This window comes from Podarcis pityusensis (assembly GCF_964106645.2).
Source record: "Podarcis pityusensis genome assembly, chromosome: 13".
Classification (NCBI taxonomy): domain Eukaryota; kingdom Metazoa; phylum Chordata; class Lepidosauria; order Squamata; family Lacertidae; genus Podarcis; species Podarcis pityusensis.
The window spans coordinates 25,252,154-25,266,594 of record NC_138038.1 but is presented as its reverse complement, the minus strand read 5'-3'; the positions used below and the strand labels follow the sequence as shown (position 1 = coordinate 25,266,594).

Genomic DNA, 14,441 nt, shown 5'->3' with positions numbered 1-14,441 from the left:
CAGGACCCCCCTTCAAGCCAAACATGCATTTGGGGACCCATTTCTTACGGCTTTTTTGGGCCATATATTTGCATGATGGTAACACTGCTGTTGTGACCCACCTTAGATCATGCCATAACCTAATATTGGGTCCTCCTGACCCACCAGTTCAAGACCACTGCTCTAGGAGATTTGTGTCTTGCCCAATGTTTCCTTCCTTTTGGTGTAAGACACTGGACTTGTCCACACTTTGCTTGTCTCACGCCTAGAAAGCACGAGACCAAGTGGTTTTCTGTTTGCCCCACCACTTCCCCTGGGAAAACTCACTCTTTATCGCTGAATGAGAGGATACATCAATGTACGAAAAGCCCAACTGATGTGTGCTCTGATTCAGCAGTAAAGAGTGGGTTTTCCCAAGGAAAGTGTGGACAAGCCCATTGCCAAGCATGGCTACTTCATGCCAATAATTTCTAAAATAGATAGAAAATAAAGAATAAGAAACTGGCGGTATGCACACCCCACAATAATCTCTGGGCTACCACAAATTCCCAGGAGAGACCCATCTGTGAGACTCCACTGAACAGTATTTTTATGCTGTTTTATGGTTGTGTTATGCTGATTAGCTTTGTTTATTGTGTGCTATAAAAGTCCACAAGTAGTTGGATGCTGACAGTTGAAAAGACATGACACAGAAGCAAAAGAGAATGACAAACAATTTTTATTTCACATCGGACCTTCTCCATCATGGAGCCTTATTACAGTGTGAAGAAACATGTCAAAAGATGGATGGGATTAAAAACCCCTCTAACCAACTAAGCTATCCTTTAAAAAAAAACTTGTTGAAAAATATATTGTGCTAACATAAATTAATTTCTTTTGATATATTGTAAACAAATGTACAGTCAGTAAAGTGACTTAAAACAGGAGTGAGGAAACAAGGAATAGATTCAAAAGTTGAAGGTGAGAGGAAATAGGATTGTAGGGAGGAAATTATAGGACAATGAGGATCTGTTTTTCATAATAAAATAAGTAACTGCATTGCAACTAATCAAAGGGGGGATTAAAGTGTTACACGAATGGCACCTTCCACCAGTTAAGTTTAATAGATGTAATGGAATGATTCCAGATTCCACCGGTGGTGTTCAGAGTCCAGGACAAATGAATTCCACATTGCTAGAATGAGAACCTCGTAGCAATTAGGAAATTTTCTACATATATTGATCCTCTTGTCACTCTTGGGAGTATTTTGGGTTTAGCTGGGCTATCTGACCCCAGTAGATTATAAAGAGCTTCTCATTCATTTCTTTATCATTGTCATAACTGATGTTCCATATGCTCAAATCAACCAATTTTGTTAGGTTTAGGGAAAGCTGGAGAAGGTTATTCAAAATAGCATCTTTATTAAACTGGAATCAGTTTTTAAAAAGAAACAAGCAACCAAACTTTCGCCCATGGGGGGGCGGCATTTTGAAGTTAAAAGAACACTCTCCCAACATTTCAGATCAAGAAGTGCAAGAACTTCTAATGTCATGTGTGAAGGTGACTGTATGATAGGGTTGCCATATATTGAAGAGCAAAAAAGAGGGCAGCCCGAGCCGCTGCCAGCCTGAGCCGGGGAAAGAGACACATGGGTGCACGAGGCCTCTGCTGCTCCCCGTGTGCCTCTTTCCCCGACTCGGGCTGGCAGCAGCTGCAGTGTGCAGAGCAGCCCGAGTCCAATCTGCCTGAGCCTGAGCGCCCCCCCCAACTCAGACATTTCCTTTAAAATGTAAAAATCCGCCTGGGTTGGCATGTCCAGGTTTTCCCAGACATATGACAACCCTACTGTATGGGTTTTCCTTACTAGTATTTGCGATATGTAACAGTGTAGTATCAGCCTTATAAACACAGTATAGAAACAGATCAAACTGCCTAGAAAGGTTGCTGTTGCAGTTCTTTGGTCTGTTTTCAAGAGGATGCTTGACCTGCCAGGAATGCTTTGGTTGCAGGTCATTTTGCTAGTGCAGGAGTGTGCAGGAGCTGTCACACAGATGTTAACACCTCCCAGCTGTAGAATTCAATAGTTCCAAAAATGTAAATGTGCCTGCAACCTAGATGCTGCCTTTTCTTTGTGAGATCTATGTTTACCCATGCAGGAACACTGTGGGGAAAAAGCCGCAACATTCCATAAAAATTATTGTGCACAATACATCCCTTCTGCCACCTTTTTTGCTAAACAGAGAACAGGTTGTGAATCTATGTGCACGCACATGTATCTCTGTGAGTGCGTGCACACAAATGCACGCACACACGCATATCTTCTGAGAGATTTACCTATGTGCCGAAGCTGTAAAGAGGGGTGTGGGAATCTGAATTTATGATGTGGTTTATCTCCATACATCATGGCATAAAGGTATTTTAAAAACCTAGATTCAAAGGTTTGTTAGCTCTCACAGCTCCAACAGGACAACACTTAACCCAGAGAACATGTCTGCTTTGCTTTAAGGACAGGTATGCTTTCCTTCCCCACCCCCACCCTCCTTCTAGTGTGGGATTATGGCAAAATTGTCATGCCCATGCTTCTGTAGGCCTTTGGAATAGTTAGGGAATCTCTAATCAAAGTGTGTATGTAGCGTAATTTTCTACCTGCTTAGACTGTAACTTTGCTGTCTAAAGCAGCATTTTTATATATTCTGTTGCTCCTGTTTTATATAAGGTGTGACCAGAAAGTAGGGTGAATCACCCCTGTATGCAATAATGGGAACTGCTGGATTCGCGGAGACATGTGGGAGGCATTCATCCGTATTTCAGCTAACATATGTGCATGTGTCTCGGCATTTGTTAACAGGCCTACGTTCATGCCGTAGCATTTAGTAGCTGTTAATAGTGCAGTGCATTGTGATTGAAAATGGAGCAGAGAGTCAATATGAAATTCTGTTTCAAATTGGGTAAATCAGCATCGGAAACCCACAAAATGCTCACAATTGTGTACAGAGATGAAGCTGTAACACGAAAGACAGTGTATGAGTGGTTTAAGTGTTTCCGTGAAGGGCGGCAAACCATTGAAAATGACCCTCAGTCTGGCAGATTGTCAACGAGCAGAACGGCGGCAAATTTCGACAAAGTTCATGAGTTATTGATGTGGGATTGGCGTTTGTCCGTCCGAATGATGGCGGAAGAATTTCATATTCCATGTGAAATTGTTACTGAGGTTACTGAGTTGCCCCATCCTCCATATTCTCCTAATCTTGTCCTACCAGATTTCTTTCTTTTTCCAAAACTGAAATTTGCACTGAAAGGGCACAGATTTTTCAACATTTCACACTTCCAAGCTGCAAGGGAACTGAAAGCAGTACGAAAAGAGGACTTCTCCAGACGTTTCCAACAGTTCTACTGTACTAATGTTGTCAATGGTGCATTGTATCAGAGGGGGCCTACTTTGAAGGCCTGTAAGGTACAGTGGTGCCCCGCAAGACAAAAAACTCGCTAGACGAAAGAGTTTTCCGTTTTTTGAGTCGTTCCGCAAGACGAATTTCCCTATGGGCTTGCTTCGCAAGACGAAACGTCTTGCGAGTTCTTGCGAGTTTGTTTCCTTTTTCTTAAAGCCGCTAAGCCGTTAATAGCCGCTAAGCCGCTAATAGCCGTGCTTCGCAAGATGAAAAAACCGCAAGACGAAGAGACTCGCGGAACGGATTAATTTCGTCTTGCGAGGCACCACTGTATGTATGTTTGAATATTTCTCGCTGTCCAATTTCTGTGACCATTCACCGAATATTCCGGTCACACCTTGTATAATAAACCAAGCTTTCTTTGTTTCTTCATGTGAGAGCTTCTTGTGGGCATAAGGGTTAACACACATCCATAACAAGCACACGTCATATCTCCAGCAAAAGTTCCTAAACCTCTCAGCAGTGTGTATATGAGCATACTGTACATGAGTGCTGGTGGTGCACATGTAAGTCCAGGTACACACATTGTAACAAAGCAGAAGCCCCTTTTGCACCTGCCTGTGTGAGCTGCTGATTCTACACATCAGCACACATGACAGCTTGCTGAGGTGCAGGCGATGCATGGTTTTCTTTCCTCTCAAACATTCTTTCCCAGCTGGGGTGGAAGGATGGGTACCTGCATTTTCCACCTCATGTGTCTTAACGGTCAAAGGCTTACTTCATTCATCCTGATCCAGCCTTTGTAGCAACTGGCTCCTTCTGCTGTTCCTTGCTGATCTGAAGCTGCACTCATCTCAGAAGGCATTTTCCATGCACAGAACAATCAGGAAGTCTGAGCAGCTATGTGTGTCCACTGTGAGGAACTTGCCTCCGGCTGGAGGTGAGGCAAGGCCTTTGGACTGGCTGGAGGCTGTTCGCCACTCCTGACAGTCTTGATTTTCGGCCTGGCCTCCCAGTTGTTTGACACCATGCCAGACTGCCTTTTGTCTCCTGAACATACAAACAGCAGGGACATACAAAAGTGGATAGCTGAAGTCAACTGCATGGCACAAAAAAGCACCCATCCTATCTTGTCTCAATCCATTATTCCCAAGGGCCAAACTAGACACAATGGCTGTGGCTGCATGTGTTTAAATGTGGAACTATCATCCCAATAGCATAGAAAGAGGTTGGATCAGAATTTAACAGCAAAAGGGAAGCACAGCCCAGTGTTTCCTGCAGATTCCATTTACACCTCCCAGCAGCTCCTCTGCCCAGGTGTTTTTCATAGATAGGTGGAATCTACACACATATTAAAAAAACGCTGTGAAAATGCTTTTTTTAAAAAAAAGTTTTGAAAAATATATTGAATGTGCCATAGCTCATGGTCGCCATCTAGTGTCACATTTGTGTATTGTACTTTACAGCACACTTAAAACGTTTTATTTGCAGCTGTATAGTTGAGTCCATGGTCATGGTTCCTTCCATTACTCGTGGTAAGTGGAGAAGAAAAGCACATGGAGAGACAAGCTGTGGAGCAGGGGAGGTATGCAATAGGCAAGATGTAGGTTCTGAACTCCTCACCTGTGTGCTTCAAAAAATTTCCCCAGAAATCTAATATGCTGGACCTCATTACCCATTAATTTGCCCCTTCTGGGCCTCCTGAATATTTTCCTCACCTAGATATTCCCCAATTAGGTACAGTCCCACTTATGGGGGAACTGGTGAATATAGTTTGGGATGCCCTGCTTGTACCTCCCATATGGTCACATATCCCTACAGATGCTTTCTTTCCCCACATGTTACTCACCACATAGGATCTGTCATGACATTGCGCCCATTGAATGTGTAGATGGGGGACTTTGGGGAATTGAAACGAGCAGCACTACTGAAGAGGGAATTCCAACTCTTTGCCAGCAGCTGGCCCTGCAACAGAAACAATGCTTTTCAAGCTAGAAAACAGTCAACAGAGGCTGTAGGCCCCACAACATTATTCTACAACCCAAGTGCCTCAGCCACAGCAGCGGAAGGCACAAGAATCCTGCCCTTCCCAAAAACATAGGAGTGCCTGCTAGGGTCATCACTTATCCATAAGAAGTAGTTGGGCAGTTGCTAGGCAAGCACCACATGCCTTTTTCACCAGGTACCAGTGCTCTCCTCAGAAAAGATGTCTGCATCAAATCAAGAATTCAACAGGATGTTGCTACTAGCCTTAAGGTTGACAATAGGCAGGTTCCTGTCAGTTCTCTTCACGATGGAGACTAGGCTTTGAGTGGATGATGACAGGAAAGCCCGGAAAGTTCCACGCAGCTTCGCCTCCTGTGACTGCCGATAGCACCGCAGGTCAACGCCACCAATCCCATTCATGCTACCAGTCAGGGGGATGTTGAGGGCCACTAGGCGGAGCTAGAAAAATTGAGGGATTTTAGTTAAACACCTGACACCTAAGGAGGACAACAGGGTGGAGTAGATCAACCAGAGGAGTGGTGTCAATCAACCAGTCAGGTTCTTGTTATGGCCTTGCCAGGTTTTGTACCATATCTTCAAGGGAGCCACCAGAAAGAAGAGATTGGTACAGCAAGGTCTATAAAAAATGGTAAAGGTAAAGGACCCCTGGATGGTTAAGTCCAGTCAAAGGCAACTATGGGGTTGTGGCGCTCATCTCACTTTTCAGGCCGAGGGAGTAGGCGTTGGTCCACAGACAGCTTTCCGTGTCATGTGGCCAGCATGACTAAACTGCTTCTGGCGCAACAGAACACCATGAAGGAAACTAGGAAACCAGAGTGCACGGAAATGCCGTTTACCTTCCCGCCGCAGCAGTACCTATACATCTACAGTGGTACCTTGTTGTTGAACAGCTTGGCCCCCAAACAAATCAGCTCCCGAATGCCGCAAACCTGGAAGTGAGTGTTCTGGTTTGCGAACGTTTTTTGGAAGCCGAACATCCGACGCGGCTTCTAATTGAGTGCAGGAAGCTCCTGCAGCCAATGAGAAGCCGCGCCTTGGTTTTCGAATGGTTTCGGGAGTCAAACGGACTTCTGGAACAGATTAAGCTTGAGAACCAAGGTCCCAATGTACTTGCACTGGTATGCCTTCAAACTCCTAGGTTGGCAGGAGCTGGGACAGAGCAACGGAAGCTCACCCCATAGTGGGGATTTGAACCGTTGACCTTCTGATCAGCAAGCCCAAGAGGCTCAGTGGTTTAGACCACAGCGCCACCTGTGTCCCTCCCCACCCACTGCTTCTAAATTCTTTGCCTGAGACAACACTCAAAAAGAAGAAGAAAAGGCAAGCTGTTGTGCCAGCAGCTTGACTGCCTTACACTCCTCTTCTGTTGAACTTACTGAAGGGATCCTCTGGGGGATGCTAGGTGGTACAGTCTGGACGGTTGCTTGGCTCTTGTCGTTTTGGACCTAGGAAGACAGGATACATGGTGAAACAAAACCATTTTTAATGTGACTCAGCTTAAAATCAAATGCTGTGTCAACGAGCCCTTAGAATGCATGCGCACATAAACTGCAGCAAATATTGCCACCCCCAGACACCATACTAGCTATGCACAGAGTGCAAGAGAACTAAGAAGGTGGTGAAGGTGCTAGCAGCAGCAGTGCATGCAGCCTATTCCCAGTAACAGTTTTCTGCCTGTCCGTAGCTGTGGTGGGGAAGTTGTTGAGAAGAATTAAATAGGCCTGCTGAGGCTGGAGTAAGGAGTTGTTGGTGTGTAGACGAGGTGCTTTACAAATAGATGAAATTTGTTACTCAAAGGGGTTTATATCACTTAATTTCATCATTACTTTATGCAACAGTTAACTATGCTCTTCTGCAAGTGCGCCACCCAAATGGGTATAATATTTTATGGGCTTTCGGTTTCTTTGCTCTCCCCACTTTCAGCCCTTTAACTTATGCCAGAGCAAAACCCAGGAGACCTGCTGAACAGGCAATGGCAAAGCATTACAAATTGGAAGAAGTCCACACCTGATTTCTGTCTGTAGACACCAAAGGGTCATCTCCAACCAGTAAAGACTCTGAATCCTCCAGCTGATCAAGAGACAATAGAAACATAACAGGGATAAGGCTGGACCGAAACGTGTAAAAAAACAAGCATTTGTTCTCATGTGCGAAAAGTTTTTTTTAAAATGCCATCAGGGCAAGCATTGCCCAGGTAGCTCAAGCAAGCAAGCCACAAAAGCATAACTTAATCTCATCCTGATTTTTAAAAATAAAGAGAGCATCTGAGCAGCCTTCTTGGATCAGGGCAAAGGGTCTAAACAGTCCAGGGAATCGTAGAGCAGTCCTACCTCCTGCTGATGCAATAAACCCACTACAACATCATCCCTGGTAATTGGCTGCCCATTCTCCTGTTTCATATAGTGGCCAACCAGATGCTTGTGTATCAGATACTGAGCGAGTCTGAGTGCTGCACATCTACAGAGTCATGCACACCAGTGTCCCAATGTTTTCCTACCAGAAGCCTGCTCCATCCCTTGGGGGTTCGGAAGAAAGCTTCATTCCCTTCACTAACGTAGACCAAGCTGCCTTCAGGAATGGAGGAGGCCGATTTGAACATCAGCTCTTTTGACTTGAAGATCCACGTGGAGTGCTGGAAAGTAAAGGAAGAGCAGGTGCCTTTATTAAAAGCACACTTACCCTCAACTGGTGGAAGGCTTTGCAATTCAGCGATCAAGAGACCTTTCGGTTAAGGCTGACCAGAGTTTAGGCTATCTCATGCTGCCTCTCAAGCTCCACAAAGCCAGCAAACAGGAAGCTAAGGCCGATGCTTTGAGAAACATGCTGCGACAACAGTTGTGCCACATCACAAGCTGGGCTTGCTTAAAATTTGCCATCCGTGCCCCCACGTTTTTCTTTGGTCTCTCAGGCCTCAATGAAGTGCCTGGACCTGCAAAGATGCTCCACATTGTTTTGGCCCTGTAATGACTTATGAAACACCTGAGCCTTGCCATATTGCTATAGGGATCCTTCAGTGAGTAAACTGTTTATGCCTGGGTGGAGTGTCTGTGGTGTGCGTGTTTCTGTGTATGTGCTGGGATGTGTGGGGTAGCAATGTGTGTGTGTTTTAGGATGTGTGTGGTTGTGAGAATGAGCACATCATGTTCTTGGGGGATCTGTGCAGTGCCCACAGTAACTTATCAGGCTTCCAAATGTGATCACAGCCCAACGGCTGGTGTCTCCTGGTCGGTCCCACAACTGAAACAACAGGCATTACACATCCTATTCGCTAGGTGGCTCCCTCTGCAAACACTGAAGAATGGTCCATGAATATTGCTTCAGTATTTATACGGCACACACATCATATTATTTTGCCAACAGTGGCTATTATAGGCCTTAATGGGGCAATAAAACCATAATAATGTTTGAAGTGCTCCTCAGAACGTCATGAAACCAATGAAAACATGTCTTCAAGGAGCTTGAATTACCGGTACTCCATAGCTTCCCACCCAAATTGGAAACAAATATATGACAAGATTGTATAAAAATTGGAGTAAAAGGGGTCAATGTGTCAATTTTCAGCACTTTTAAACTTACCGTATCGTTGGCGATTTTCAGTGGATCATTTTGAAATTTGGCACAGGGCTAGACTTCATCAGGTGGGTGATTTATGCCATGCTTTACATTTTTAGTTCAACTATTGTCATTTTGATGAGTTACAGAAGTTTTAGGTTTATACTAGCAAAATGTATTTGTTTGGTTTTTGCTACTCCCCTTAACAAAAGGGGTACTCCCGAGCCACTTCAGTGATCCTTAGATTATTATTGTAGAATCTAGTGGCTACTAACCTAACACTTAGTAGCTGTGTATTGTTTGAGCACCTGCAACCCCTGACTTTCAGATAAGAAGCATGTTGTCTCAGGACAGAGAAAAACATTTCTCTGATAGCTGAGAAATGAGATAGCTGAAGGAGATTTCCTTGAGGGTGTGAAGAAATCCAGATTATTTGAAGTGAATTTCTAAATCTCATGTGTAGAGGAGCTGGTGGTGGAGGAAAATAACAACAACAACAACAACAACAACAACAACAATTTATACCCCACCCATCTGGCTGGGTTTCCCCAGCCATTCCAGGTGGCTCCCAACAGAAAAAAAAACCAGAATAAAACCTCAAACGTTAAAAACTTCCCTAAACAGGGCTGCCTTCAGATGTATTCTAAAAGTCAGGTAGTTGTTTATTTCCTTGACACCTGATGGGAGGGCGTTCCACAGGGCGGGCGCCACCACTGAGAAGGCCATTTGCCTGGTTCCCTCTACCTGTACTTGTTCAGCTCTTTACCCTGGACTAACTATTGGAGGGAGTATCAGAAAGGAGAAGAATGAAGGTGACCTACCTTAAACCCATACTGGTTTTCATTGGAAGAATCCTTCAAAGACAGCCCATCATCTGCACAGCAGAAAAAAGGACAGAATGAACTAACCAGCCACCATCCATCCCAGGAAGCAAATATTCCATCAACTGTACAAGAAAAAGCTCCCCACCCCCAAAGAGGAGAGTCTGTAAACAACATCCTGAAGTGCTGCATATTAATGGTTCTAAATTAGAATGGCTGGCAGACAACAATTCTTCCTTACTTACTGACTTGGCAACACACTCACAGCTCAAATTCCAAGACCAGTATACTGCCAGTGGTGGCAATGAAGACTGTGGGAAAACACCCAAACAGGGCACACTGCATACATTACCACAAGTTTCTCTTCCCTTGTAAAGGTGGTGAAGAAGGGACTGGCTAGGGCTAAACATCTACTAGAAGCGTATATGCAAGTCCTGGGCTAATATTGTGTCATCCACAGGCTGCATTCAGCAAAGAACTGGTGGAACAACAGATTGCAGAGTCAGAGAAAAACCCTCTGCAGACTATATCCTCGCGCCCTCCCAAAGTGGCTGTCGGTTGGCCATATGCTGGATAGATATGCAAGCCACATCAAACCGCAGTAGAGCAGATACGCAAGAGAAGTCGCACATTATTAGCCAGAGAGAAAACGGCTCGCACCTGAATCCAGAGATGGGTCCTGGCTCAACTGGAAGAAAACAAAGAGCACAGAGATGAGCACCACATTAGCCAAGTTATACAGACGAATGGAGTGTGCAGAAAACACCTTGCTCAGTTTGGGGTGGGACTCAGTGAAAAATGGAATAAAAAGATTTTCAAATCAGCCTCCTTGCTGAGCAAGGGACCCTTAACCCACAGGGCTGCGTCTTATGTGTGGGGAGCTTCTACCAAGTTCAGGGGTCAGCAGCATTAATTTTGTCTGCAGACCAGCACTGCCTGCTTACACACCGTCTCTTGTACCCAACCATTTCTGTAAATTTTGGTTGTGGTTCACCTTATTGTACTTTGTATTTTAAATTATTGCAAGTTGCTTTGAGACCTTTTTTTTATTTTGTAAAGAGCAATTAATTAATGAAATGTATTTGCCAATTATGTAATAAATACCACTACTACTAATACTACTAATATTTCAGCCAAGGCTGCTGCTACACCAGAACCAAACATTTCTGTTTGTTCCGCACAGGAAATATTCCTTTGGCCTGTCCTCTCATGCAACAGAGGCTTGGATTGCTGGACAATGCTTTTGGCGGTGCCTGAAGCTACTTGTCTTTGTAAGACGTATTAGAGAGCAGCGAAAAAGCCGCCATTTGGCCCTGCCAACTCACCGGTTGCTTGCAGTGCCTCCTGGGTGGGATAGGGATCACCCTCTGGAAATAGACAGATGGGAGGCGGGGGAAGGAAAGAACACAAGTTAAAGAGGAAAGGGGGATAGCTTTCAGTATTGGATACAAAATCCCACAAAGCAAGAAAAACCCCATCCCATGTATGTGATGTTTAAAAAACAGCTGAAGAGACAGATCCCTAACTTTCCACAAGTCACTCTCTAAATACCATGTGGCTGCTCCATCTCCCCTAACATTGAGGTGGGGTTTTTTTTTGTGGGGGAGGAGGATCACTTACATTAAGGTAAATAACTCCCGGTGGTCCAGGAGGGCCTGGGGGCCCAGGCATGCCAGGATTTCCTGCGGGGCCTGGAGGACCCTAGAAGAAGCAGAGAAGGGAACAGAGACACTGGATGCTATCTGCATTCTGAAACTGAACTTTGCAAACATTTCACACCTTTACATCTGAACGGGCTGGCAAATAGCTTGCCTGCTTGCACAACTGTTTCTCGTGCAAGACTCGGGTGGACTCCAGTGCTCTAAGGAAGTCAGCCTGGGATCTTTGGTTCCATACAATGCTCATTTAGTCTGGGATGGTGGGTGGAAACTGGGGCCAAGGGGTCGAATGCAGAGCCCTCCGGGGCGCTCTACCTGCACTCCATCACCAAGCCCTTCTCGAGCGCTTTTGCCTGGCTGGACTGTGCCTTGAACTGTGATTATGCCTCTTGCTAGCAGGACCAGCCTACCCATGAGGCAAGATGAAGCAGTAGCCTCAAGGCAGCAAGCTCTGGACAGCTGGGAGGGGCAGCAGATCCAGCCTCTGATGAGCACACCGCTCATGATCTTCTCTCTCCCCCCCCCCATACACTCGCAGCTGCATGCCCATGCATGCATGTGACAGCGGGCACATGCCAGGCAGGTGCATGGTGGGTGCACAGCAGCATGCAAGCATGCAGCAGAGGGGACAGGGGCAGCAATTTGTGTTTTGTCTCTAGCGTCCTGGGCTAACCCTGCCTGCTAGCTTGGATGGAGGGATGGTTTGTATGCATGTGTGCTGAAACTTGTGACTTTTGCATGGCTGGAATGTTATCCTTCTGTTCAAAGGTAGGAGTCGCATCCATTGCTCCACCCACTTTTGCCTCTGGCCACACCTACCACATGGACCCCATAAGGCTGCCACGAGGGAAGCCAGCCCTCAGACTGAAAAAGGTTCCCTACTCCCAGTTTAGGCAAAATTGCTTCTTTTTATCTGTTCTGTTGTTTTTTTTTAAGGGAAAAGGCCAAGATTGGGAAGACAGCACATTCTGAAGGCAAGATACAATTTAAAAAAAAAACCACAACCAAAACCAAACCAAGGTTTGTTGGAGAAGATGAAATGGCTGGCTTACACGGCTGGCAATCGAGCCATATATCTCAAGGTCTCCTTTGCCATTCTGGAGGAGGAGGAGAAGAAAAAGACGCCAACTCAATATCCTGATATTGCTCACGGGCACATCTTGCCCACCCATGTCATTTGTACTTAATACATAAGCCACACACACCCCTGCCTCTTTCCCCATTGACTGCAGAAATTCAGGATGTTTACACCCATGGCAGGTCACACTTTGGAACACAACCACCATTCGTACAAGCTGGGAGAGTCTATTGACACTGCTTTTTTGGCTCTTTCTATAAACTACTTTGAGGCTTTGTTACAGTCAACCGGCATATAAATCTTGTGACGTGAAATAGTAAGTAAATAAATAAATAGGCCAGGAACGGTGGCAACTTTTTTTTTTTTTTTTTTACTAAGCCATGCCTAAATATTAATATTGGCATTGCTTTGGAACATGCATGTATCAATATGATGTAACTCTTGGGTATGAGGAGAAGCAGTGGGACAGAATTGTTGGTTGATTTTTGGGGTGTTTTTTCTACAACCTGTATGCACCTTAAGAGGAGATCCTGGGGAAACACCTCCTCCAATATGGCCCATGACATGGGTAGGCAAACTAAGGTCTGGGGGCCAGATGCAGCCTAATCACCTTCTAAATCCGGCCTGGACAGTACGGGAATCAGCATGTTTTTACATGAGTGGAATGTGTCCTTTTATTTAAAATGCATCTCTGGGTTATTTGTGCCCCCCCCCAATATAGTCCGCCCCCCCCCAAGGTCTGAGGGACAGTGGACCGGCCCCCTGCTGAAAAAGTTTGCTGACCCCTGGCTCATGACAATTCAGACTTGCACTGAAAGCCCACTAAAATACCTTTCGCCCTACATTGGCTTCCGCCTTTGTTTTTTGTTCCTCCACAGACAAAGGTTTGTAGCAGATACCAAGCACAAGTTTCCCCTTAACTGATCCTTGGAGGAAACACTGCCCCATGCACTCAGTGTTAATACCACCAATCCTAAATGGCAGGGTGTTGGCAAACATATTTCAGTGTACCTCTTGGTAGGTAAAAGGTGTCCAGGAGTCAGAGTCAGCTTTTGTTGCTCCAGGGCAGTTGCAGCAATCCTGGGTAAGAAAACACAATGAAGGGCCTTAGAATGAGTTGAAGAAGAAGAAGAAGAAGAAGAAGAAGAAGAAGAAGAAGAAGAAGAAGAAGAATGCATCACAGTGCTTTGAAGATGTGGGTCCTCTTTGCACAACTACGTACCCGTTCTCCAGGTTCTCCTTTTTCACCCTGCAAGGGGGAAGAAAAGAAACCAAACGGGAGGTCAAATCACCATGACACACTTATAGGTACAGCCAGGGACACAGCGACAAGCCTATTCATAAGCTTATGATATAAGCAGGATCAGGAGCTCTTAAGTTAGAGAACGACACTCCTGGGGATGATCCTTTCCCCACCCACACCCAATTTCGGGAAGAAGACAGGGTGGCTCGCCAACTCAAAGGACACTTCAGTGAACATGTGGGCAGCACTGCCTGAAGCTGATGGTTTGTGAGGACTCTAAATCACCCCGTATTTAGAGTCTCTAGGTTCAAAACAGCCTTTCTTCACAGCAGCTTCTCCTGCCCAGCGTACAAACTTGCGCTGCTCATTCTGTTCGGGGTGTGATGAGGCTAACCGGGTTATTAACTGCTGCTTTGTCCCCTAGGTTTCGTTGCAGCTCTTTGCTTCTGAAAAGATTGCAGGGGAATACATGGCTGGAGTAGTAAACGGGCTTTTGCCACAACCCAGCAAAGCAGATCTAAAGTTGCAGGCAGCTTCCCTGCACCTTAAAAGTATGAACTCAGGAAGTCTGTGGCTTTGTAGTCAAACACACACAAACTTATACTGATACCCAAAAGTTCTTACGATTGGCGATTTTGCACTGCTCTTTGCAAGGAGAGAACTCTCCTTCCTTGGAGGTTTTTAAGCAGATGTTGGATGGCCACCTTGCATGTCTGCTTTAGCTGAGATTCCTGC

The 14,441-nt window shown here is 45.4% G+C and overlaps 1 protein-coding gene across 6 annotated transcripts in view; it reads right to left on the bottom strand.

Moving 5' to 3' along the window:
* Positions 1 to 679: 679 nt before the first annotated feature.
* The window catches only part of LOC308461383 (uncharacterized protein), a 49,116-nt gene continuing 35,354 nt past the window's right edge, over positions 680 to 14,441 (bottom strand). For 5 of the 6 annotated variants that reach the window (XM_080978272.1, XM_080978269.1, XM_080978271.1 and 2 more), the window contains 13 exons: positions 13,686 to 13,712; positions 13,475 to 13,543; positions 12,438 to 12,482; positions 11,348 to 11,428; positions 11,053 to 11,094; positions 10,388 to 10,415; positions 9,728 to 9,780; positions 7,852 to 7,986; positions 7,362 to 7,424; positions 6,731 to 6,799; positions 5,598 to 5,792; positions 5,197 to 5,312; positions 680 to 4,397 (listed from right to left, as the gene is read on the bottom strand). In XM_080978272.1, the coding sequence (XP_080834398.1) occupies positions 4,202 to 4,397; positions 5,197 to 5,312; positions 5,598 to 5,792; positions 6,731 to 6,799; positions 7,362 to 7,424; positions 7,852 to 7,986; positions 9,728 to 9,780; positions 10,388 to 10,415; positions 11,053 to 11,094; positions 11,348 to 11,428; positions 12,438 to 12,482; positions 13,475 to 13,543; positions 13,686 to 13,712 (1,119 nt within the window). In that variant the 3' untranslated portion in view covers positions 680 to 4,201. The remainder of the gene's footprint in view (positions 4,398 to 5,196; positions 5,313 to 5,597; positions 5,793 to 6,730; positions 6,800 to 7,361; positions 7,425 to 7,851; positions 7,987 to 9,727; positions 9,781 to 10,387; positions 10,416 to 11,052; positions 11,095 to 11,347; positions 11,429 to 12,437; positions 12,483 to 13,474; positions 13,544 to 13,685; positions 13,713 to 14,441) is intronic. The other variant, XM_080978268.1, reaches the window with a different exon arrangement.